Source organism: Pelodiscus sinensis, chromosome 4, assembly GCF_052426305.1.
Source record: "Pelodiscus sinensis isolate ZL-2025 chromosome 4, ASM5242630v1, whole genome shotgun sequence".
NCBI classification, from domain to species: Eukaryota; Metazoa; Chordata; order Testudines; family Trionychidae; genus Pelodiscus; species Pelodiscus sinensis.
This window is the reverse complement of record NC_143055.1, coordinates 1,501,266-1,523,690: the sequence shown is the minus strand read 5'-3', so window position 1 is coordinate 1,523,690 and position 22,425 is coordinate 1,501,266. Positions and strand designations below refer to the sequence as shown.

The window sequence follows — 22,425 nt, the reverse complement described above, 5'->3', positions numbered from 1 at the left end:
AAGCCCCCTCCTGTTGCTGGCCTCCCCCCCCCACAGGGCCCTCGGTCCAAGCCCCCTCCTGCTGCTGGCCTCCCCCCCCCCCAGGGCCCTCGGTCCAAGCCCCCTCCAGCTGCTGCTGCTGGCCTTCCCCCCCCCCCCCCGGGCCCTCGGTCCAAGCCCCCTCCTGCTGCTGGCCTTCCCCCCCCCAGGGCCCTCGGTCCAAGCCCCCTCCAGCTGCTGCTGCTGGCCTCCCCCCCCCAGGGCCCTCGGTCCAAGCCCCCTCCTGCTGCTGGCCTCCCCCCCCCCCCCAGGGCCCTCGGTCCAAGCCCCCTCCTGCTGCTGGCCTCCCCCCCCCCCCAGGGCCCTCGGTCCAAGCCCCCTCCTGCTGCTGGCCTTCCCCCCACCAGGGCCCTCGGTCCAAGCCCCCTCCTGCTGCTGGCCTTCCCCCACCAGGGCCCTCGGTCCAAGCCCCCTCCTGCTGCTGGCCTTCCCCCACCAGGGCCCTCGGTCCAAGCCCCCTCCTGCTGCTGGCCTCCCCCCCCCCCCAGGGCCCTCGGTCCAAGCCCCCTCCAGCTGCTGCTGCTGGCCTTCCCCCCCCAGGGCCCTCGGTTCAAGCCCCCTCCTGCTGCTGGCCTTCCCCCCCCCCCAGGGCCCTTGGTCCAAGCCCCCTCCTGCTGCTGGCCTCCCCCCCCCAGGGCCCTCGGTCCAAGCCCCCTCCTGCTGCTGGCCTTCCCCCCCCCCCAGGGCCCTCGGTCGAAGCCCCCTCCTGCTGCTGGCCTTCCCCCCCCAGGGCCCTCGGTCCAAGCCCCCTCCTGCTGCTGGCCTTCCGCCCCCCCAGGGCCCTCAGTCCAAGCCCCCTCCAGCTGCTGCTGCTGGCCTTCCCCCCCCCAGGGCCCTCGGTCCAAGCCCCCTCCAGCTGCTGCTGCTGGCCTTCCCCCCCCCAGGGCCCTCGGTCCAAGCCCCCTCCAGCTGCTGCTGCTGGCCTTCCCCCCCCCAGGGCCCTCGGTCCAAGCCCCCTCCTGCTGCTGGCCTTCCCCCCCCCCAGGGCCCTCGGTCCAAGCCCCCTCCTGCTGCTGGCCTTCCCCCCCCAGGGCCCTCGGTCCAAGCCCCCTCCAGCTACTGCTGCTGGCCTTCCCCCCCCCCCCGGGCCCTCGGTCCAAGCCCCCTCCAGCTACTGCTGCTGGCCTTCCCCCCCCAGGGCCCTCGGTCCAAGCCCCCTCCTGCTGCTGGCCTTCCCCCCCCCCCCAGGGCCCTCGGTCCAAGCCCCCTCCTGCTGCTGGCCTTCCCCCCCCAGGGCCCTCGGTCCAAGCCCCCTCCTGCTGCTGGCCTTCCCCCCCCCAGGGCCCTCGGTCCAAGCCCCCTCCTGCTGCTGCTGCTGGCCTTCCCCCCCCCAGGGCCCTCGGTCCAAGCCCCCTCCTGCTGCTGCTGCTGGCCTTCCCCCCCCCAGGGCCCTCGGTCCAAGCCCCCTCCTGCTGCTGGCCTTCCCCCCCCCCAGGGCCCTCGGTCCAAGCCCCCTCCTGCTGCTGCTGCTGGCCTTCCCCCCACCAGGGCCCTAGGTCCAAGCCCTCTCCAGCTGCTGGCCTTCCCCGCCCCCGGGCCCTCGGTCCAAGCCCCCTCCTGCTGCTCGCCTTCCCCCCCCCCCGGGCCCTAGGTCCAAGGGCCCTCCTGCTGCTCGCCTTCCCCCCCCCCCGGGCCCTAGGTCCAAGCCCCCTCCTGCTGCTCGCCTCCCCCCCCCCACACTAAGGCCCTTGGTCCAAGCCCCCTCCTGAGGCTGCTGCTCACCTTCCCCCCCCCCCCCCCACACTAGGGCCCTCCTGATGCTGATGCTGCTGCTCGCCCCCCCCCCAGGGCCCTCGGTCCAAGCCACCCCCCCCGCTGCTGCTGCTGCTCGCCTTCCCCCCCCCCAGGCCCTCGGTCCAAGCCCCCCCCCGCTTGCCCCTTTCCCCCCCACAGGAGCCAGCCAGCGCATACTCACGGGGGCAGGGATCAGGGCAGGCAGCGAGAGGCTATTTAGGAGCATGCTGCCACGGGCCAGTGCCGACATTTCCAAACACGGATGGCTCTGGCACCCTCCCCCCCGCTCTCAGCTGCCTGCTGGGTTTGCCCCTGGAGAGGGATCAGCGCCCTTGCGGCCGCCTCAGAGCGCCACTGGCAGAGGGACAGGCTGGGAGGGTTTGGAGTGCGGGGAGAGGGGTCACTCGCCGTAACAGGAGTGCGTGCGCCGGGTAGCCAGCACAGGCAATGCCCCGCACTTGGGGCCGGGTGCACCATGCCACAGGAGAGAGATGGAGGCGGAAGGCTGCCTGTGCTCCCAACAGCCCCACAAGGAGCCCTCCCAGACCTGCCTGGGGGCGCAGCAGGGTGTGTCGAGCTCCCGCAGGACAACACAGAGCAGGTCAGGCCTGCAATGGCTCCTGGGAGTCAGATCAACTGCCGAGTGGGATGGAGGAGCAGAGGGTCCCTGAGCCAAGAGGGCTGGTGACACAGCTAACCCATACAGACACTCCCGCGTAAAGCCCCAGGGAAGGGCGATTAACCCTGGCTCCGATGTCTGACCTGCATCGTGTCTTCAGCTCCTCTAACCAGCAGCGGGGAGTGAGGTCGGTTCAGAAATTAAAATAGAAAAAGAGCAAGTGAAACATCACTAAGGCAAGTGAGAGGCCTGCAAGTCCCCAGGGCTGACGAATGCACCTAGAACACGCAGGGAGCCGAAAGGGGGCAGCTGAGCCTTTCGCGTCATCTCTGAAAAGTCGCGGAAGTGGGGAGAGATTCCAGGAGGCTGGAAAAGGGCAAATCTAGCGCCCACCTACAAACAGGAAATAAGAACAACCCAGGGAACTCCAGCCCAGTCAGCTTAACGCTGCGCCAGGGAAGAGAATGCAGCAGGTAATTAAGGAATCCATCTGCACACACCTGGAAGATAAGGAGATAGGTAACAGCCAGCCTGGATGTGTAAAGAACAAATCATGTCAGAGCAATCGGATCGCTCTCTCTGCTAGGGTGACAAGGCCTGTGGCTAAGGGAGAAGCGGTGGGCGTGGGACACCTGGACTTTAGTGAGCCATTTGACACAGTCTCACACTCGGGCAATGCACCCTAGACAGGGCTACTATCAGGTGGATGCATAACTGGCTGGAGAACCACTCTCAGAGAGTCGTTATTATCCCGCTGGAAGGGCACAGCAAGTGGGGTTCCACAGGGGGCTGTTTTGGGACCAGCTTTGTTCAAGCTGAAGCTAGATAATTTCATGGCGGTTAGGTCCATAAAAGGCTATTAGCCAGGGGATAAAATGGTGTCCTTGGCCTCTGTCTGTCAGAGGCTGGAGAGGGATGGCAGGAGACAAATCGCTTGATCATTGTCTTCGGTCCACCCCCTCTGGGGCACCCGGCACTGGCCACTGTGGGCAGACAGGACACTGGGCTAGAGGGACCTTTGGTCTGACCCAGCACAGCCGTTCTCATGTTCTATATCTTCATCAACAATTTAGACGACGGCATACAGAGTACGCTTATGAAGTTTGCAGCTGATACCACGCTGGGAAGATCTTCAACTGCTTTGGAGAACAGGGTCAAATTTCAAACTGATCTGGACAAACTGGAGACATGGTCTGAGGTAAACGGGATGCCGTTTCATAAGGACAAATGCAAAGTGCTGCGCTGAGGAAGGAGCCATCCGTCTCTCACAGGACGGGAAGCGACGGTCTAGGAGAGTCCCGCAGAAAGGGATCTGGGGTCAGAGCAGACCACAAGCTAACAGAGTCAGTGCGACTGTTGCAACTATCGCAAACAAGGCTCAGGAGTGTGGTGAGTGAGACACGAGAAGCCAGTCTCCCGCTCTGCTCTGTGCTCCCTCAATGGAAGTCCTGCGCCCGGGTGCCACATTTCAGGAGAGATGGGCACAAACTGGAGAGAGTCCGGAGAAGAGCAACAAGAATGATTCACGGTCTAGAAGCCAGGAGCTCTGAGGCAGGGCTGAAGAACTGGGCTTGTTTAGTCTGGAAAGGAGCAGACTGAGAAGGGACATGACAGCGGTTTTCAAGTACCCGAATGGTTGTAAAAAGGGGAGGGAGAAAACTGGCTCTCCTTGGCCTCTGAGAAGACAAGCAGCAAGGGGCTTAAGCTGCAGCGAGGGGGGTTAGGTTGGCCAGTAGGAAACGCTGCCTGTCAGGACAGTTGAGCAGGGGAATGAATTGCCTAGGGAGGCTGTGGATTCTGCGCCATGAAGATGAGCTCGATTAGGTTAGACAAACCCTTGTCAGGGTGGCCTAGGTCCGTGGAGCCCGACTCACTAGCGGCTATTAGTCCAGTTGAGGGTGGCTAGTTCGCTACAGCCATAGCCACTAGCACAGCTACTGCTTCGGAGCTGGCTGGACACCCGGCTGTAGATGGCGCTTGGTCCGGCATGAGGGCAGGGGACTGGATCGGATGACTTCTTGAGGAGCTTTCCAGTGGTCTGAGAAGTAGCTCCGTCCTCCAGCCGAACACGAATACGCTGCCGATGGGGTCTGTGGCCGTTCCTGCTCTAACATTAGCGATTAAAGGTGAAAGTTTTAAATCCAAGTATCTAGCCGGACATATTTTAATTCTCACTTCCTTTTAAATGATGCAATTTCCCGCTTCGCTTGAAGGCACCTGCCCAGGCTCCAGTCCCGTTTTCCTCGCTGAAGTCATTTAGGGTACACCACACGGCACAGAAAGAGTCCAGGCCACGCAACCACGGCTAGCAGCATCCCCTCTCTCGGTAGTCACACTTCTCATCAACTGCTGGGAACGGGGCACGTCTACCCGAGTGACCTGACCCTGTTCGCACCAGGGCTCCGTGTGGTAACGCCTTGCCCATCTCTGCATACGCGTGTACACCTGCCAAGCTGACGCTTCCAGTCCATGCACCTAACAGTGGGCTCCCACCCACGCAAGCTTGTGCCCGAATCAATCTGCGGGTCTTTAAGGTGCCACAGGGTTCCTTGGTCTTGTTTCCAGATGGGACGGTCTCTAAAGCCTCACTAAATCCAAGACGTAGCATCACCTGTTGCTTAGCTCACCCCAATCCTTGAGGCCGGTAACTCTGTCAAGGCAGGAAGCGAGGCTGGTTTGGCATGACTCGTTCTGGACCAATCCATGCTGGCTATTGCTTCTAACCCGTCACTCCTAGGTGCTTACAAGAGATTGTTCTAGTATCTTTCCAGGTGTCAAAGTGAGGAGGACTGGTCTAATTCTCTAGGTCTTCTTTGCCCCCCCTTTCAGGCAGGTACTAGGGCTGCCCAACTCCTTTCTTCATCTGCTGTCCAGTAGATCTCCACCACACCTGCCAGTGGTTCCAGCACTGCTTCAGTTAGTGCCCCGGACGAATTCCACCAGCCCTCCCCACCGGCATACATCCAGCTCTGCTAAGCGTCCTTCAGCCTGCTCTCTGGGTTCGCACCCCGTCCCTCCGCTGGCTCATGTCATTCGGGTGGAGTATCTGGTCCCCATTAACCTTCTTAGTGAAGACTAAACAAAGCGGCATTGAAGACCCCAGTGAGTACGGGCTCACCCTCTCTGCTGTGCAGAGCTCCTACATGCTCCTTTGTGTCGTCCGCCTAGTATTTGCTTTTCTTACTTCTTGAAATACGGCAGGTGACCAGACTGGCTTACCAGGGGCAACCACGGGGAGCTTAAACACAGAAAGGGAGCTGACAAGAAGGGGAAACTTGGACTGATGACTAGGGAGGAATATAAATATATTGCTCGGGAATGCAGGGGAGTGATCAGGCAGGCGAAAGCACAGTTGGAACTGCAGCTAGCAAGGGATGTGAAGGGGAACAAGAACGGTCTCTGCAGGCATGTTAGCAATAAGGATGATCAGAGAGGGGGTGGGGCACTTACTGGCTGAGGGGAGTAACCTAGTGACAGATGATGTGGGGAAAGCTGAAGTACTCAATGCTTTCTTTGACTGTGTTCATGGACAAGGGCAGCTCCCAGACTACTACACTAGGCAACGCAGTATGGGAAGGAGGTGCACAGCCCTTGGGGTATGTCTACACTACCCTCCTAGTGGAATGAGAAGTAACGGTAGCTCAGATTAGGAAGCCTAGTCCGAACTACCTAGTCTGTGCCGCGTGTAGCCGCGCGGTACGGAGTCCACACTAGCGGACATTTAAAAATGGCGGCGCCCGGCTTATGCAAATGAAGCCTGGGAAATTCAAATCCCGGGCTTCATTTGCAAGTGCGGTATGCCTACATTACCCCCTAGTTCGAACTAGCGGGGTAGTGTAGACATACCCTTGGTGGGGAAAGAACAAGTTAGGAACTATTTGGAAAAGCTAAACATACACAAATCCATTGGTCCAGATTTAAATCAACCGAGGGTACCGAGGGAGTTGGCAAATGTCATTGCAGAACCTTTGGCCATTATCTTTGAAAGCTCATGGATATCGGGAGAGATCCCGGATGATTGGAAAAAGGCAAATGTAGGGCCCATCTTTAAAAAAAGGGAAGAAGGATGATCCAAGGAACTACAGTCCAGTCACCCTTACTTCACTCCCCAGAAAAATCATGGAAGGGATCCTCAAGGAATCCATTTTGAAGCACTTGGAAGAGAGGAGAGTGATCAGGAATAGTCAAAATGGATTCTCCAAGGGCAAGTCGTGCCTGACCAACCTGATTAGCTTCTATGATGAGGTAACTGGCTCTGTGGACATGGGAAAGTCCATGGATGTGATTGACCTTGACTTAAGCAAGGCTTTTGATTCCGTCTCCCACAATATTCTTGCCAGCAAGCCAAGGGAGTACGGATTGGATAAATGGATGGCAAAATGGATAGAAAGCTGGCTAGACTGTCAGGCCCAGCGGGTAGTGATTAATGGCTCGATGTCAGGCTGGCGGTCCGTTTCTAGTGGAGTGCCAAGGATCTGTTCTAGGGCCAGTTTTGTTCAACAGCTTTATTAATGACCTGGCTGAGGGGATGGATTGCACCCTCAGCAGGTTTGCAGATGACACTAAGCTGGGGGGAGAGGTGGATACGCTGGAGGGCAGGGGCAGGGTCCAGAGTGACCTGGACAAATTGGAGGGTTGGGCCAAAAGAAATCTGAGGAGGTTCAACAAGGACAAGTGCAGAGTCCTGCCCGTGGGAGAGAAGAATCCCAGGCATTGGTACAGGCTGGGGACCCACTGGCTAAGTACCTGTTCTGCAGAAAAGGACCTGGGGTTACCGTGGCTACCACCAATCTGCCCACGGCTGCACTTGCAGAACTCCACTGGATTTCCAGGGCCCTGGAGCTTCCACCCTGGCCGGTTACTAGTTCTCCTAGTTTCCCTTCACGTCAGGGGAGAGCGAAGCTGGGCCTTTAACAACATCTTGAGGAACTGCCAGGCCTCCTGAAGTACTTTGGTCCTCCCCTGCCCCGCACAGGACCACAGCTACCAGCTCTCGCTGCCAGTTAAAACCTGCTTTGTCCCTGCTCTGCTTCCCTGCCTCCAAACCATCTCATCACCTCGCCCACCCCGCCCTGCTCTCCGCCGCAGGCCGCTGGTCAGAGGCAAGTCTGAACTGGCTGTCCTGCTGCTTCACCCTCCCCACTGCGCAACCCAGACACCTTTCCGGAACTGACCGACATGTCGTGTTCTGCCATATTACTCTCCAATGGGTGTGCAGGGAGCTAAATCCCCCATTCCTCCCAGGTCCTCCTCTCGAGATTTCTGTTATTCATTCTACAAAGGCCTCATTCACCCTTTTTTCTGACTTGGTGGTCTGTAGTAGAGCCCCTACCATGACTTCACCCCTATTATCTTTACCAAGAGACTGGCTTGGTCGGTGTTGCACTTCCTTCTGGGCCTCAGAACAAGTATACGTATTTGCAGCGTACCACACAACATCTGCGCCCTGCCTGGCTGTTCTTCCTGAACGAGCTAGACCACAGGTGGCAATAATTCTTGGTGGGGGGGCTACTCCAAGGTTTTGGAAAGTGGTCAAGGGCCGCACTTTTCTGTGGAGGGGGTGCCAGGTCTAGGGTGGGTGCAGAAGGGCGCACCAGATAAGGGACTGGGGTGCAGGAGGGGCGTGGGGTCCGAGAAGGTGTTTGCGTGGACGAGGGGGTTGTGACCTGGGTCAGGGATTGGGATGTAGGGTCAGGGAGGGGGTGTGGGTTCCGGGGGGGGGGGACAGGGCCTGGAGGGAGTTGTCACTGGGGGCAGGAGGTGCAGGGGGTTTGGGCAGTGACCTGGGGGAGGGGTTGGGGAGCAGGGTGGGGCGCTGGGTGCCAGAGGCAGGCGCTGGCTGGGAGGAGTTTAAGTGTCTCCTGGCCAGCAGGCTGCAGCACCCCAAGGCAGGCCTGGCTCCCCGCTTGCTGCAGCCCCCGCCCCCTGGAAAATGCAGCCTGTGCCCTCCCTTGCACTGCCCCTGGCTCTCAGGCCAATCTCGCAGCTCCGACTGGCTGGCTGTTTCCTGCCAATACAAGCTGAGAGATTGGCTGAGGTCAGTTCTTATCGGCTGGTTGTTTCTGGCCAATAGGAGCTGAGGATTGGGCTGGGGGTGGGGACACTGCATGAAGCCCCCCCTGCCTGCAGAGCAGAGAGCAGCAGGGACTGGGTTTTAAACTGCAGCAGCTGCATGCCTGAAGGCCCCGGCAGGGGGGGCCGCGGGCAGATCCAGTGGCTTGGGGGGGCTGGATCTGGCCCGTGTTTTGCCCAGCCCTGAGCTATACCCATCTCTACCGATAGGCCAGGCAGGAGGAGGAGCCCGCCCAGTCTGAGGGCAAGTCGGTCATAACTCAGGTTGGGTCCCAGTACTTCTAGCTCTTCCTGTTTACTCCCCCTACTCCTTGGACGTGCGGACAGTCATCTAAGATGCGGAACAAATCCCCCCCGACTCCCTCGTTTCCTCTACTACACGACTGCCATTCTCCATGTGCCTTGCCACAGCCAGCCTCCTGCGGAGGTCCCCTCGCTCATACTCACCTGCGGGCCGGTCGTAACGCCCTCCCCACCCCCGGCAGGCTGGCGAGCACAGAGCAGGCCAAGCTGGCCAGGGGCTGTACCTGGGACTGTCGCACAAAGATGCCGTGGTTCTCCTCGCAGGTGAAGTACTTCCTGCCTTGCACACTTCCATCGTTCTTGCCCTTTGCTTCATCCAGGATGACTCCGACCCACTTTCCTGTGGCGAACAGAGTGGCACCGACGTAGGCCACGGTCCCACGGTGTCCCTTCCCGATGACTTCCACTCGGGAGCCCACTTTCAAGGGCTTGCCGCTGGCTTCCACACTCATCCTGGCTCCGGTGCTTGACACCTAGAGGAACAGCAGGAAAAGAAGTGAACATCTCCAGCTACCCTCAACTGCATTGTCCTCACTGGGGAGGAGACTGAGATCTCCTCCTTCGGCTGGAAAGCAGCACTGTCGGCCATGGCCTCTGCGAGGACACCGCCTCTCCCGCGTGGGGGTTTGCTTCCAGTCAGATGAGACAGTGGAAAAGGGTTTAAGTGAAGCAGATGACTGATCAAAACAGCCGTTGCTACAATTCATTATCTTCAGGAGCAATCATCATATAAGCCAGGCATGTCCAAAGTCCGGCCCGTGGGCCAATTGCGGCCCGTGTTCCGGTTTAATACGGCCCCCCAGGTAATTTGGCAATATCTATCTTTTATGGCCCCCAACGAATCCATATGTATTGAGATGAATACATTGTAAAATCTCAGTTAGTCAGTTGGTCTAAATCAGTTATAAATGTATTTGGACACAACATGTATACTTGGTGTTATGTTCCTGTTCATATTTTTTGAACTTAAAAGTTGACGGACAACCTTTATTACCAATAATATGTCATGTACTTTACAATGTTCCTGACATATATTTCAGCTTCCTGGATTTTTTTTTCGTTTGGGCTTCAGATATGAAAGGCAGAGTGATTTAACACCTGTTTAGATTTGTCATCCATGTGACGAAATGAAAAGCATGCCGTTTGCAATAAACTTTGCATAAAATAGTTAATTTGCATTTAATTTTAATGGTTCAAAGAATGTCAGGCAAAATGGTCGGCCCTCATGCATGTTCACTTCATCAAATCTGGCCCTCTTTGAAAAAAGTTTGGACACCCCTGATATAAGCCCATACACCTTGGGGCGGCCACCCGTGTGAAACACCACATACACCCCGTTAGCTAGCGGTCACTGCTCCTCCTGGGTTTCAACGCGCGCACTAAGCACAGCTGATATTTCTGGAAGAGCCACGCAGCTTTGAGAAAGTGTGACTCATCTGCAGCATCCCTGGCCTCTCCTGCTAGAGGCTAGGGATGCTCCTATAGCCAGTGGTCCCTCTAAGCTTTTCCAGCCGCGGGTGGATTTTTCCATCCATGTGCAGAATACCAGGGCCCGCAGGAATGCACAGCACCAGCAGAAACACAAAACCTGGCTGCGGGCGCTCTGCCAGTCAGCTGGGTGGCATCGGACTCTCCTAAGCGGCTACCCAAGTGCCCAGCTTATAGGGAACACTGCCTCGCAGGGAGGCAAGCCACTAGCCGACAGGCATGAGCTTATCAGGAGTCGAGTAGTCACGCGACTAGTCGCTTCACCCCCACCCCCCTTGCAGCCTCTATCACAGAGAAGCAGCAAGCGGGGGGAGCAGGAGCCAGTGCTGAGGGAGCCGGGTTAATAGCCGCTTCCCCCCAGCCCCGTCTGCGCGGGACATCCCTGCCGCTGCGCCTCTCCCTCTGAAACGTACACGAGGCACCGCGGCCCTTGCACGTGTCAAAGGGAGAGGTGCAGAGGGGTCCCTGCCGCTGCGCCTCTCCCTCTGAAACGTACACGAGGCACCGCGGCCCTTGCACGTGTCAAAGGGAGAGGTGCAGAGGGGTCCCTGCCGCTGCGCCTCTCCCTCTGAAACGTACACGAGGCACCGCGGCCCTTGCACGTGTCAAAGGGAGAGGTGCAGAGGGGTCCCTGCCGCTGCGCCTCTCCCTCTGAAACGTACACGAGGCACCGCGGCCCTTGCACGTGTCAAAGGGAGAGGTGCAGTGGGGTCCCTGCCGCTGCGCCTCTCCCTCTGAAACGTACACGAGGCACCGCGGCCCTTGCACGTGTCAAAGGGAGAGGTGCAGAGGGGTCCCTGCCGCTGCGCCTCTCCCTGTGAAACGTACACGAGACACCGCGGCCCTTGCACGTGTCAAAGGGAGAGGTGCAGAGGGGTCCCTGCCGCTGCGCCTCTCCCTCTGAAACGTACACGAGGCACCGCGGCCCTTGCACGTGTCAAAGGGAGAGGTGCAGTGGGGTCCCTGCCGCTGCGCCTCTCCCTCTGAAACGTACACGAGGCACCGCGGCCCTTGCACGTGTCAAAGGGAGAGGTGCAGTGGGGTCCCTGCCGCTGCGCCTCTCCCTGTGAAACGTACACGAGACACCGCGGCCCTTGCACGTGTCAAAGGGAGAGGTGCAGTGGGGTCCCTGCCGCTGCGCCTCTCCCTCTGAAACGTACACGAGACACCGCAGCCCTTGCACGTGTCAAAGGGAGAGGTGCAGAGGGGTCCCTGCCGCTGCGCCTCTCCCTCTGAAACGTACACGAGGCACCGCGGCCCTTGCACGTGTCAAAGGGAGAGGTGCAGAGGGGTCCCTGCCATTGCGCCTCTCCCTGTGAAACGTACACGAGGCACCGCGGCCCTTGCACGTGTCAAAGGGAGAGGTGCAGTGGGGTCCCTGCCGCTGCGCCTCTCCCTCTGAAACGTACACGAGGCACCGCGGCCCTTGCACGTGTCAAAGGGAGAGGTGCAGAGGGGTCCCTGCCGCTGCGCCTCTCCCTCTGAAACGTACACGAGGCACCGCGGCCCTTGCACGTGACAAAGGGAGAGGTGCAGTGGGGTCCCTGCCGTTGCGCCTCTCCCTGTGAAACGTACACGAGACACCGCGGCCCTTGCACGTGTCAAAGGGAGAGGTGCAGTGGGGTCCCTGCCGCTGCGCCTCTCCCTGTGAAACGTACACGAGACACCGCGGCCCTTGCACGTGTCAAAGGGAGAGGTGCAGAGGGGTCCCTGCCGCTGCGCCTCTCCCTCTGAAACGTACACGAGGCACCGCGGCCCTTGCACGTGTCAAAGGGAGAGGTGCAGAGGGGTCCCTGCCGCTGCGCCTCTCCCTCTGAAACGTACACGAGGCACCGCGGCCCTTGCACGTGTCAAAGGGAGAGGTGCAGTGGGGTCCCTGCCGCTGCGCCTCTCCCTCTGAAACGTACACGAGACACCGCGGCCCTTGCACGTGACAAAGGGAGAGGTGCAGTGGGGTCCCTGCCGCTGCGCCTCTCCCTGTGAAACGTACACGAGGCACCGCGGCCCTTGCACGTGTCAAAGGGAGAGGTGCAGTGGGGTCCCTGCCGCTGCGCCTCTCCCTGTGAAACGTACACGAGGCACCGCGGCCCTTGCACGTGTCAAAGGGAGAGGTGCAGTGGGGTCCCTGCCGCTGCGCCTCTCCCTGTGAAACGTACACGAGACACCGCGGCCCTTGCACGTGTCAAAGGGAGAGGTGCAGTGGGGTCCCGCCTGCTGCGCCTCTCCCTCTGAAACGTACACGAGACACCGCGGCCCTTGCACGTGACAAAGGGAGAGGTGCAGTGGGGTCTCTGCCGCTGCGCCTCTCCCTCTGAAACGTACACGAGGCACCGCGGCCCTTGCACGTGTCAAAGGGAGAGGTGCAGAGGGGTCCCTGCCGCTGCGCCTCTCCCTCTGAAACGTACACGAGGCACCGCGGCCCTTGCACGTGTCAAAGGGAGAGGTGCAGTGGGGTCCCTGCCGCTGCGCCTCTCCCTCTGAAACGTACACGAGACACCGCGGCCCTTGCACGTGACAAAGGGAGAGGTGCAGAGGGGTCCCTGCCGCTGCGCCTCTCCCTCTGAAACGTACACGAGGCACCGCGGCCCTTGCACGTGTCAAAGGGAGAGGTGCAGTGGGGTCCCTGCCGCTGCGCCTCTCCCTCTGAAACGTACACGAGACACCGCGGCCCTTGCACGTGTCAAAGGGAGAGGTGCAGTGGGGTCCCTGCCGCTGCGCCTCTCCCTCTGAAACGTACACGAGACACCGCGGCCCTTGCACGTGTCAAAGGGAGAGGTGCAGTGGGGTCCCTGCCGCTGCGCCTCTCCCTCTGAAACGTACACGAGACACCGCGGCCCTTGCACGTGACAAAGGGAGAGGTGCAGTGGGGTCCCTGCCGCTGCGCCTCTCCCTGTGAAACGTACACGAGACACCGCGGCCCTTGCACGTGTCAAAGGGAGAGGTGCAGTGGGGTCCCGCCTGCTGCGCCTCTCCCTCTGAAACGTACACGAGACACCGCGACCCTTGCACGTGTCAAAGGGAGAGGTGCAGAGGGGTCCCTGCCTCTGCGCCTCTCCCTCTGAAACGTACACGAGGCACCGCGGCCCTTGCACGTGTCAAAGGGAGAGGTGCAGTGGGGTCCCTGCCGCTGCGCCTCTCCCTCTGAAACGTACACGAGGCACCGCGGCCCTTGCACGTGTCAAAGGGAGAGGTGCAGTGGGGTCCCTGCCGCTGCGCCTCTCCCTCTGAAACGTACACGAGGCACCGCGGCCCTTGCACGTGTCAAAGGGAGAGGTGCAGTGGGGTCCCTGCCGCTGCGCCTCTCCCTCTGAAACGTACACGAGACACCGCGGCCCTTGCACGTGACAAAGGGAGAGGTGCAGAGGGGTCCCTGCCGCTGCGCCTCTCCCTGTGAAACGTACACGAGGCACCGCGGCCCTTGCACGTGTCAAAGGGAGAGGTGCAGTGGGGTCCCTGCCGCTGCGCCTCTCCCTGTGAAACGTACACGAGACACCGCGGCCCTTGCACGTGTCAAAGGGAGAGGTGCAGTGGGGTCCCGCCTGCTGCGCCTCTCCCTCTGAAACGTACACGAGACACCGCAGCCCTTGCACGTGTCAAAGGGAGAGGTGCAGAGGGGTCCCTGCCGCTGCGCCTCTCCCTCTGAAACGTACACGAGGCACCGCGGCCCTTGCACGTGTCAAAGGGAGAGGTGCAGTGGGGTCCCTGCCGCTGCGCCTCTCCCTCTGAAACGTACACGAGGCACCGCGGCCCTTGCACGTGTCAAAGGGAGAGGTGCAGTGGGGTCCCTGCCGCTGCGCCTCTCCCTGTGAAACGTACACGAGGCACCGCGGCCCTTGCACGTGTCAAAGGGAGAGGTGCAGAGGGGTCCCTGCCGCTGCGCCTCTCCCTTTGAATCACAGCACACTAGAACGAGCAGGGCCCTCGAGAGTCATCAAGTCCAGTCCCTGCCCTCGCAGCAGGACCAAGCACTGTCTAGACCATCCCTGGCAGGTGTCTGTCCAACCTGCTCTTCAATATCCCCAGGGACGGAGATTCCACAACCCCTCGGGCAATTTATTCCAGTGTGTCACCCCCGACAGGCAGGAAGTGTTTCCTAATGTCCAACCTAAACCTCCCCTGCTGCAGTTTAAGCCCCTTGCTGCTTGTTCTATCCTCAGAGGCCAAGGAGAACGATGTTTCTCCCTCCTCCTTGTAACTCTCTTTTAGGTACCTGAAACCCACGCTCATGTCCCCTCAGTCTTCTCCTGTCAAACTAAACCAGCCCAATTCCTTCAGTCTGCCGTCACAGCTCATGTTCTCTAGACCTTTCCTCATTCTTGTTGCCCTTCGCTGGACTTTCTCCACATCTTTCTTGAGCATCCAACCGCTGCACCTCTCCCTTTGAAACATACAAGGGCCCCAGGAGGTCACGTACATTTCAAAGGGTGAGGCGCAGAGGACTAGCAAGTGCCTCCTTTACTGACTAATTCCATCGACTTTCCTACTGGAAATTCCATCGACTACTTGATTAGCTGATTACTGGAAATTTAACATCCTTGCTGCCTATCAGCAGGGCTGTTGGGTTTGTGAACCTCCTGTTCCCCAGCACCATGCTCTCCTACTCCTCTTCCAAGAAGCCTGGCTGGTCCACGTCTTGTACATGAGAACTAGCAGCCTCCCTCGGCCAGCATCCCCAGCTCCCCAAATCCGGAACGAAGCAGAGAGTCAGAAAAGACCCTCACTCGCACCTTCAAGACATGCAGTGTCCTCCGAATTTCCCACCCATGCTCGTTACAGGCTAATGTGCACCATGCCTTTGTAGGATGCACCTCGCACACGTAATGCATTCAGAGGCTCCCACCCGGGAGCACAAGGCCGGGCTACACGCAATCTAGACGCTCAGCCTCCCCGGGAATACGTGTGGTGGTGTACCCGTGAAGCACACGCCTCCGTGGGCCAGCGCCATGGCACAGCTCTATGAGGGGCACTCGCTGACAAGCCGAGGTCCAGCATCGCTGGCCTAGATGACAATGTTGCAGTCACATGTTATGGGTCTCCTCGGGCACTCAGACTGTGCCCAGGACAAAAAGGAGTTTAGATCAGCAGCCCCCCTCCCCCCCCAGCTTTACAGACAAATCAGTCGGGGTGGCACTCAATGAGGAGAAAAAAGAACACCCTCACTGAAGCAGCCCCCAGGTGGGACGGAGAAAGACCCTCCCCCGAGTCCCCTCACACACCAGGGCCTTGGGGGGCCAAGGCTAGTAGATTTGGCTGCTCCAGCCCCACAGGGAGGCGGTGGGGGAGGGGGTTGGAGCACCAGTGTAAGCTCCCCAATGCTGAGGGGGAGCCCTGAGCCTGGGGGGGCACATCCAGCCTTAGGCTCCCCAACTGTGTAAAGCAGGGGCGCTGCCCTCAGAAGGATCCCCGTGCAAGCGCTCACACAGCACCCCAACGGGTGATCAGCACACTGGGACTCGGCCGTACAACGGGCACAAGCAAGAGAAAGAGCCGGCCTAGAGGGAAGGGATGAGCGCGGGATCCGATCAGACACTGCCTCAGCCGCACCCACGTTCCAGCAGTGCCGAGAGCCCGCGGGACGTCCTGCTGCAGGGCTGAAGGAGCACACATCGCTCAATCAGCCCAGCCCACAGGAAGGGCGGCCATCTTGTACCAGCCATACTTGCAGCTCAAGCAAGGACTAGCATGAGCATCTGCACGCCACGCAGCATTTCCATCTCCACTCGTAGTCCAGCGACGCGACACGCTGTCACCCAAGCTCGGCTCCGGGTTGTCTTCCAGCCCCCGAGGCTACTGTACTGCTCTGCACCACAGGCGAGCTGCACACAGCGCCCATGTGACACAGCGGGGTGTTGTCCTCTCGTTGCTGTACTGTGCTCTGCGTGGGTCCCACTCTCTGGAGGGGACAGGAGCGTCTTCGGCCTGCCACCGGAGGGCCAGACAGGAGCTAACTCCTGCCCAGAGGGGAGGTGGGGCGGGTAGGATCTGGGGGGATGAGGCAGTCCTGGCGCAGTTAGGAGGAGAGGGGGCTTAGAGCAGGAAAGGGGGGAGAAGGGCCCGGGACCCCTTCCCCCAAGAGGAAGAAGGCTGTCTGCTCTCGGTCCCTGTGTTAGCATCGATCCCAAGCTACGCTGTGTCCCTGGGAACCAATAAACCTTCTGTTCTGCTTGCGGCTGAGAGTCCCGTCTGCTGCAGGGGCCCGGGGACCCCCCACTCCGTGACAGCCTATGGCCCTCACCGGGGAACGATCCCCAAGGCTGGCGAGCTGCGCCCGAGCCCTCCACCGTTTTACCGGCTAAGACATGTTCAGTCCAAGTGGTGCCCTCGCAGGCGACGTGGCCACCTCTTCCAAGTTGAGCTTTCCGTGACCTCGGCTGGAGCTTCCCTCCCTGGGACACAGAGCCCAAAAACAAAGACTGCCCCAACTCTCACTGGGCACATGGACACAGGCTGGCCCCCAATCAGGTACAACCCTCTTCCGTCAGATACACAGGCAGGAGGCCATCCCAGTTGCGTTCCACGGACAGGTAGAGGCACATGGAACCAGCTCACCAGGATGATGGGAGAGACTTTTGCTTAGCCTTTCCCATTAGTGAGCGGCTCTGAAGGGAGGAGCAGGACTCCTGGATAAAAGCATGTTCTTAGGAGCGGCGTTCCGAAACAGTCAGCACAGATTCACCACGGGTTGTTCAAGTCCTGCCGGAACAACCTGATTCGCTTCTGTGATGAGGCTCTGTGGACATGGGGAAGTCCATGGATGCGATTTACCTTGACCAGAGCAAAGCTTTTGATTCAGTCTCCCACCATGTTCTTGCCAGCAAGTGAAGGAAGTCTGGATTGGATAACTGGACTGTAAGGTGGATAGAGAGTTGTCTAGACTGTCAAGCCCAATGGATAGTGAGCAATGCCTCGATGTCTGGCTAGCGGTTGGCTTCAAGCAGGGTGCCCCAAGGATCGGTTCTAGAGCCAGTTTTGCTCAACATCTGTATGAATGACCTGGCTGAGGGGATGGATTGCACCCTCAGCATGTTTGCAGATGACACTAAGCTGGGGGGAGTGGTAGATGTGCTGGAGGGCAGAGATAGGGGTCCAGAGTGACTAGACAAAATGGAGGATTGGGCCAAAAGAAATCTGATGAGGTTCAACAAGGAGAAGTGCAGAGTCCTGCACTTGGGACGGAAGAATCCCAAATATTGTTACAGGCTGGGGACCGACTGGCTAAGCAGAAGTTCTGCAGAAAAGGACTTGGGGGTTACAGTGGATGAGAAGCTGGAGATGAGTCAACAGGCGCCCTTGTAGCCAAGAAGGCTAATGGCATATTAGGTTGCATTAGAAGAAGCATTGCCAGCAGATCCAGAGAAGTGATTGTTCCCCTTTATTCGGCTCTGGTGAGGCCACATCTGGAGTGTTGTGTCCAGTTCTGGGCGCCCCACTACAGAAAGGATGTGGACACATTGGAGAGGGGCCAGTGGAGGGTAACCAAATTGCTGAGGGAGCTGGAGCACATGACCTATGAGGAGAGGCTGAGGGATTTGGGTTTGTTCTCTTCTGCAGAAGAGAAGAGCGAGGGGGGGGCGGGGGATTTCAGAGCAGCCTACAACTACCTGAAGGGAGGTTCCAAAGAGGATGGAGAGAGGCTGTTCTCAGTGGGGGCAGGTGGCAGAACAAGGAGCAATGGGCTCAAGTTGCAGTGGGGGACGTCTAGGTTGGACATTAGGAAAAACTCTTTCCCTAGGCGGGTGGGGAAGCCCTGGGCTGGCTCCCTAGAGAGGGGTGGAATCTCATCCCTAGAGGTGTTTAAGTCCCGGCTTGACAAAGCCCTGGCTGGGATGAATGAATTGGATTGGGGTGGCTCTGCTTTGGGCAGGGGCTGGACTCAATGCCTCCTGAGGGCTCTTCCAGTTCTGGGATTCTCTGAAAACACAAGGACAGACGAGAGAGGTGGAGATAAGAGCACAAGAAGGACACGAACAAGACAGTGATCCAACGGCACAAGAGCGACGGAGACAGCCATGATGGACACCAAGGAATCAGGCAGTGAAAGAAAAGGAAAGGCCAGATGTGACTGGAAGGGGGCAAGGTATATTATGCCTGCAGAGTTCTGGACGGACCCACGTGGGTGGAAGTGAGAGTGCCTGAGGCTGAGAGCAGGAGGGTATGGCACTCCCCGAAGTTTAAAAGGTGTTACAATTGTTTCCCTAAAACTGGTTTCTGATGTATAAAGAGGACCTGAAATGTTGCTCTTAAAACAAGTGTTTGCACTTCCTTTTACATTAGCGAGATCACCAGCATGGAGTCTGGGTTTGCCGGAGGAATGTCTCAGTATCTCGGCTATTTATTGCACCTTAATATTTCATTACACCTTAATTAAAGTCTTGTTGAGAGTCTCTACGGGGCCACAGGACTACCTGTTGTTTTGAAAGTTACAGACTGCCACGGCTACCCTCAGACGTTTCATCATGAACAGACCCCTTTCTCCAAAGTCTTCAGTAGGCACTGGGATAAAGCAGGGAAATTGAACCTTTCGAGCCTGGCAACATCCCTGGTCCAGATGTCCACTTATGGGTGTGGCCCAGTTTGCCACAGTCCCAGAAAGTTTGTTTACAGCCACCAGCCCATCTCCGGCAGCTGCATGGTGGCTGCCCAGCTGCTCCTGGGGCAGGACTGCCACCCGGCCCCACCCCTGGGAGCAGCTGGAGCCGCGGCTCTGCTGAGGGGGTGGGTGGGTGGGACTGAAGTTCTTGGTGTGTGCCCGCGCAGGCGCACACCTTACAGGGAACCCTGGTGTCAGACTAGAGAGGTCCAACAAGCATTTGAAGCCATCTGATCACACAGCCAGCCCCAGTCTCGAGCCCTGTCTTATCAGCTCCCTGACCACCAGAGACTCCTCTGTAGCAGAAGAGAGCCTGGGGGCGGAGGGGGGATCTCTTAAACACGAAGTCACACAACACCTCCCAGCTCTGCTTCCCGCTTGTTTTTGGTAATACAGGTTGGACCTCTCTAGTCTGACACCAGGGTTCCCTGTAAGGTGTGCGCCTGTACGGGCACACACCAAGAACTTCAGTCCCGCCCACCCCCTCAGCAGAGCCGCATAGCCTGCATTGCAGAGCAGGGGGCGCATGGAGAGAAAGAGCAGGCCCATTTGTTTTCCTCTTTGAAAAACCACCTCTTCAAATCAACACACAGCAAGCTCCATGTCTCCCTCAAAGCAAGCCAGCCCTTCTCGCCAAACTTGGCAAGGGCGGCGCGGTGTGGCGCTCCCGCCCCGCCCGGACGCCGACCCCTGCCACAGTCACTGCCGCCCAGCGACGGGGCCTTTCCCCAAGCCGACGAAGCCCCTCCTGAGACTGCAACAATCATCCAGGCAACGCAGCAGGGAGAAACCAATCCCACCGATGTTACCGGAGAGGATCCTGCACGCTCCCCAATGGTCTGCAGCTCGCTAGCATTGTGCCCCGCGCTCATCGCCAGATGCCCCCGGCCGTAGCGCAGCACTACACAACTGGAAAAGCCAAGTGAGCCGACTGGAAACGTTGAGCCTCGGTGTCCCGGCCCGACTCGTCTGGCGCACACCCGCTGCAGAAGGAACACGCTTGCAGAACACGATTATTGTCTGTGCTGTTCTGAAAGGAAAGCCCTAGTGGCTTTGCTGATCAATCGCAGGGGCTTTTCCCAGTCAGTAAAAGCCCTCAAAAGCCTTACGGTTTGTAACTTCTCTAGTCCCCTGTACAATCACAGCCCTTGAAAGCTGACTGCTCACTTTTGGGGACTTTGCAAGTCTTGATGAACCCTCCGAGACCAGTGCAGTCGGCTCGGCGTGAGGGAGGGCTGATGCTGGACTTTTGGATCTCAGTTCCCCCTCCGTTAATGGGGAGGCAAAGCTTGCACCGAGCCTGGTGGGGCGACCAGGCTCAGCGAAGGGTTGTAAGCACTAAATCGGTGACGGATCAATTCAAAAGGCAAACTTCATTCCTGTCTTCACCCCTCCCGTCTCTCTCCTCTTCCTCCTTCCCGTCAATGGCCTTCTTTCAGAAAACCCTCTCCCAACAAACCCCAACCAAACACCAGTAAAACTGAAACCATGGAAGTACCCTGGCACACTGCTGCCTCTGCACCAGCCGGCTCCCTGCAGAGGCCCATGCCCTACCCCTCCACGCTGCTGCCTCTGCACCAGCCGGCTCCCTGCAGAGCCGCATGCCCTGCCCCTGATGAAGGAGTCTGATGAAGGAATGCCAAACAGTGAATGCTAGTGGGAAGGGGGTAGGTTTAGAAGATAAAATAAAAAAGAACAAGTTAATAATCACTTAGAAAAGTGAGATGTCTGCAAGTCACCAGGACCTGATGAAATGTACCTAGAATACTCAAGGAGTTGATAGAGGCACTGAGCCTTTAGCTATCATCTTTGGAAAACTATGCAAATTAGGAGAGATTCCAGAAGCCTGGAAAAAGGCAAATCTAGTGCCAATCTATACAAGGGAAATAAGAACAATCCAGGAAACTACAGACCGGTGAATTTAACTTCTGTGCCAGGGAAGATAATGGAGCAAGTAATTAAGGAATCCATCTGCAAACACCTGGAAGATAAGGGGATAGGTAACAACCAGCATGAATTTGTAAAGAACAAATCACATCAGACCAATCTGATAGCTTTCTTTGATAGGATAACGAGTCTTGTGGCTAAGGGAGAAGCAGTGGGCGTGGTATACCTAGACTTTAGTAAGGCTTTTGATACTTTCTCGCATGATCTTATCAATCAACTAGGCAACTACAACTTAGATGGGGCTACTATAAGGTGGGTGCATAACTGGCTGGATAATAACTACTCTGAGAATAGAAATGTAGCCATGATAGAAATGTAGCCGTGTTAGTCTGGGGTAGCTGAAACAAAAAACAGGACTATGTAGCACTTTAAAGACTAACAGTTCACAATCCTGCTGGAAAGGTATAACAAGTGGGGTTCCGCAGGGGTCTGTTTTGGGACTGGCTTTGTTCAATATCTTCATCAATGATTTAGATATCGGCATAGAAAGTACGCTTATTAAGTTTGCAGATGATACCAAGCTTGCAAGTGCTTTGGAGGATAGGGTCATAATTCAAAATGATCTGGACAAATTGGAGAAATGGTCTGAGGTAAATAGGATGACGTTTAATAAGGACAAATGCAAAGTGCTCTGCTTAGGAAGGAACAATCCATTTCACACACACAGAATGGGAAGTCAGTGACTGTCTAGGAAGGAGTACTGCAGAAAGGGATCTCGGGGTCATAGTGGACTACAAGCTAAATATGAGCCAATAGTGTGATGCTGTTGCAAACACACACAAAAAGCGCAAACATGATTCTGGGCTGCATTAACAGGTGTGTTATGAGCAAGACACAAGAAGTCATTCTTCCGCTCTGCTCTGCACTGATTAGGCCTCAACTGGAGTATTGTGTCCAGTTCTGGGCACCACATTTCAAGAAAGATGTGGAGAAATTGGAAAAGGTCCAGAGAAGAGCAACATCAATGATTCAAGATCTAGAGAACATAAGCTTGGAGGAAAGGCTGAAAGAATTGGGCTTGTTTAGTTTGGAAAGAAGACGACTGAGGGGGGACATGCTAGTGGTTCTCAAGTATCTAAAAGGGTGTTACAAGGAGGAAGGAGAAAAATTGTTCCCTTTGCCTCTGAGGACAGGACAAGAAGCAATGGGCTCAAACTGTAGCAGGGGAGGTTTAGGTTGAACATTAGGAAAAACTTCCTGCCTGTCAGGGTGGTTAAACACTGGAATAAATTGCCGAGAGGGGTTGCGGAATCCCCATCCCTGGAGATACTGAAGAGCAGGTTGGACAGACACCTGTCAGGGATGGTCTAGACAGTGCTTGGTCCTGCCGTGAGGGCAGGGGACTGGACTCAATGACACCCAAACTCCCTTCCAGTTCTAGTGTTCTAGGATTCTATGAAAAACTGGTAACAACTCTATTTTTGATCAGTTCCAAATACTCGATTTAACTAAAACATTCGATTTCATTATTTAAGCAGCAGCTGCATCTGTGGAGCTCAGTTTGGAAAGCAGAGAGAAGAGGCACTCTCCCTTGCAGATTCACTTAATGGTATTTGCAAACAAGAGTCTAATGAATAAAATGGCATCTAGGAAGAGCTTGCCCTACTTTGCTTAATTTCTCATTCGGGTTAAT

General features: G+C 57.5%; 1 protein-coding gene across 5 annotated transcripts in view; it reads right to left on the bottom strand.

The window, feature by feature from the left end:
- DCTN1 (dynactin subunit 1) overlaps positions 1–22,425 on the bottom strand; it is a 132,299-nt gene that overhangs the window by 81,495 nt on the left and 28,379 nt on the right. For 4 of the 5 annotated variants that reach the window (XM_089777695.1, XM_089777696.1, XM_089777694.1 and 1 more), the window contains one exon: positions 8,992–9,240. In XM_089777695.1, the coding sequence (XP_089633821.1) occupies positions 8,992–9,219 (228 nt within the window). In that variant the 5' untranslated portion in view covers positions 9,220–9,240. Of the gene's footprint in view, positions 1–8,991; positions 9,243–22,425 lie in introns of those variants that run through there. The other variant, XM_089777697.1, reaches the window with a different exon arrangement.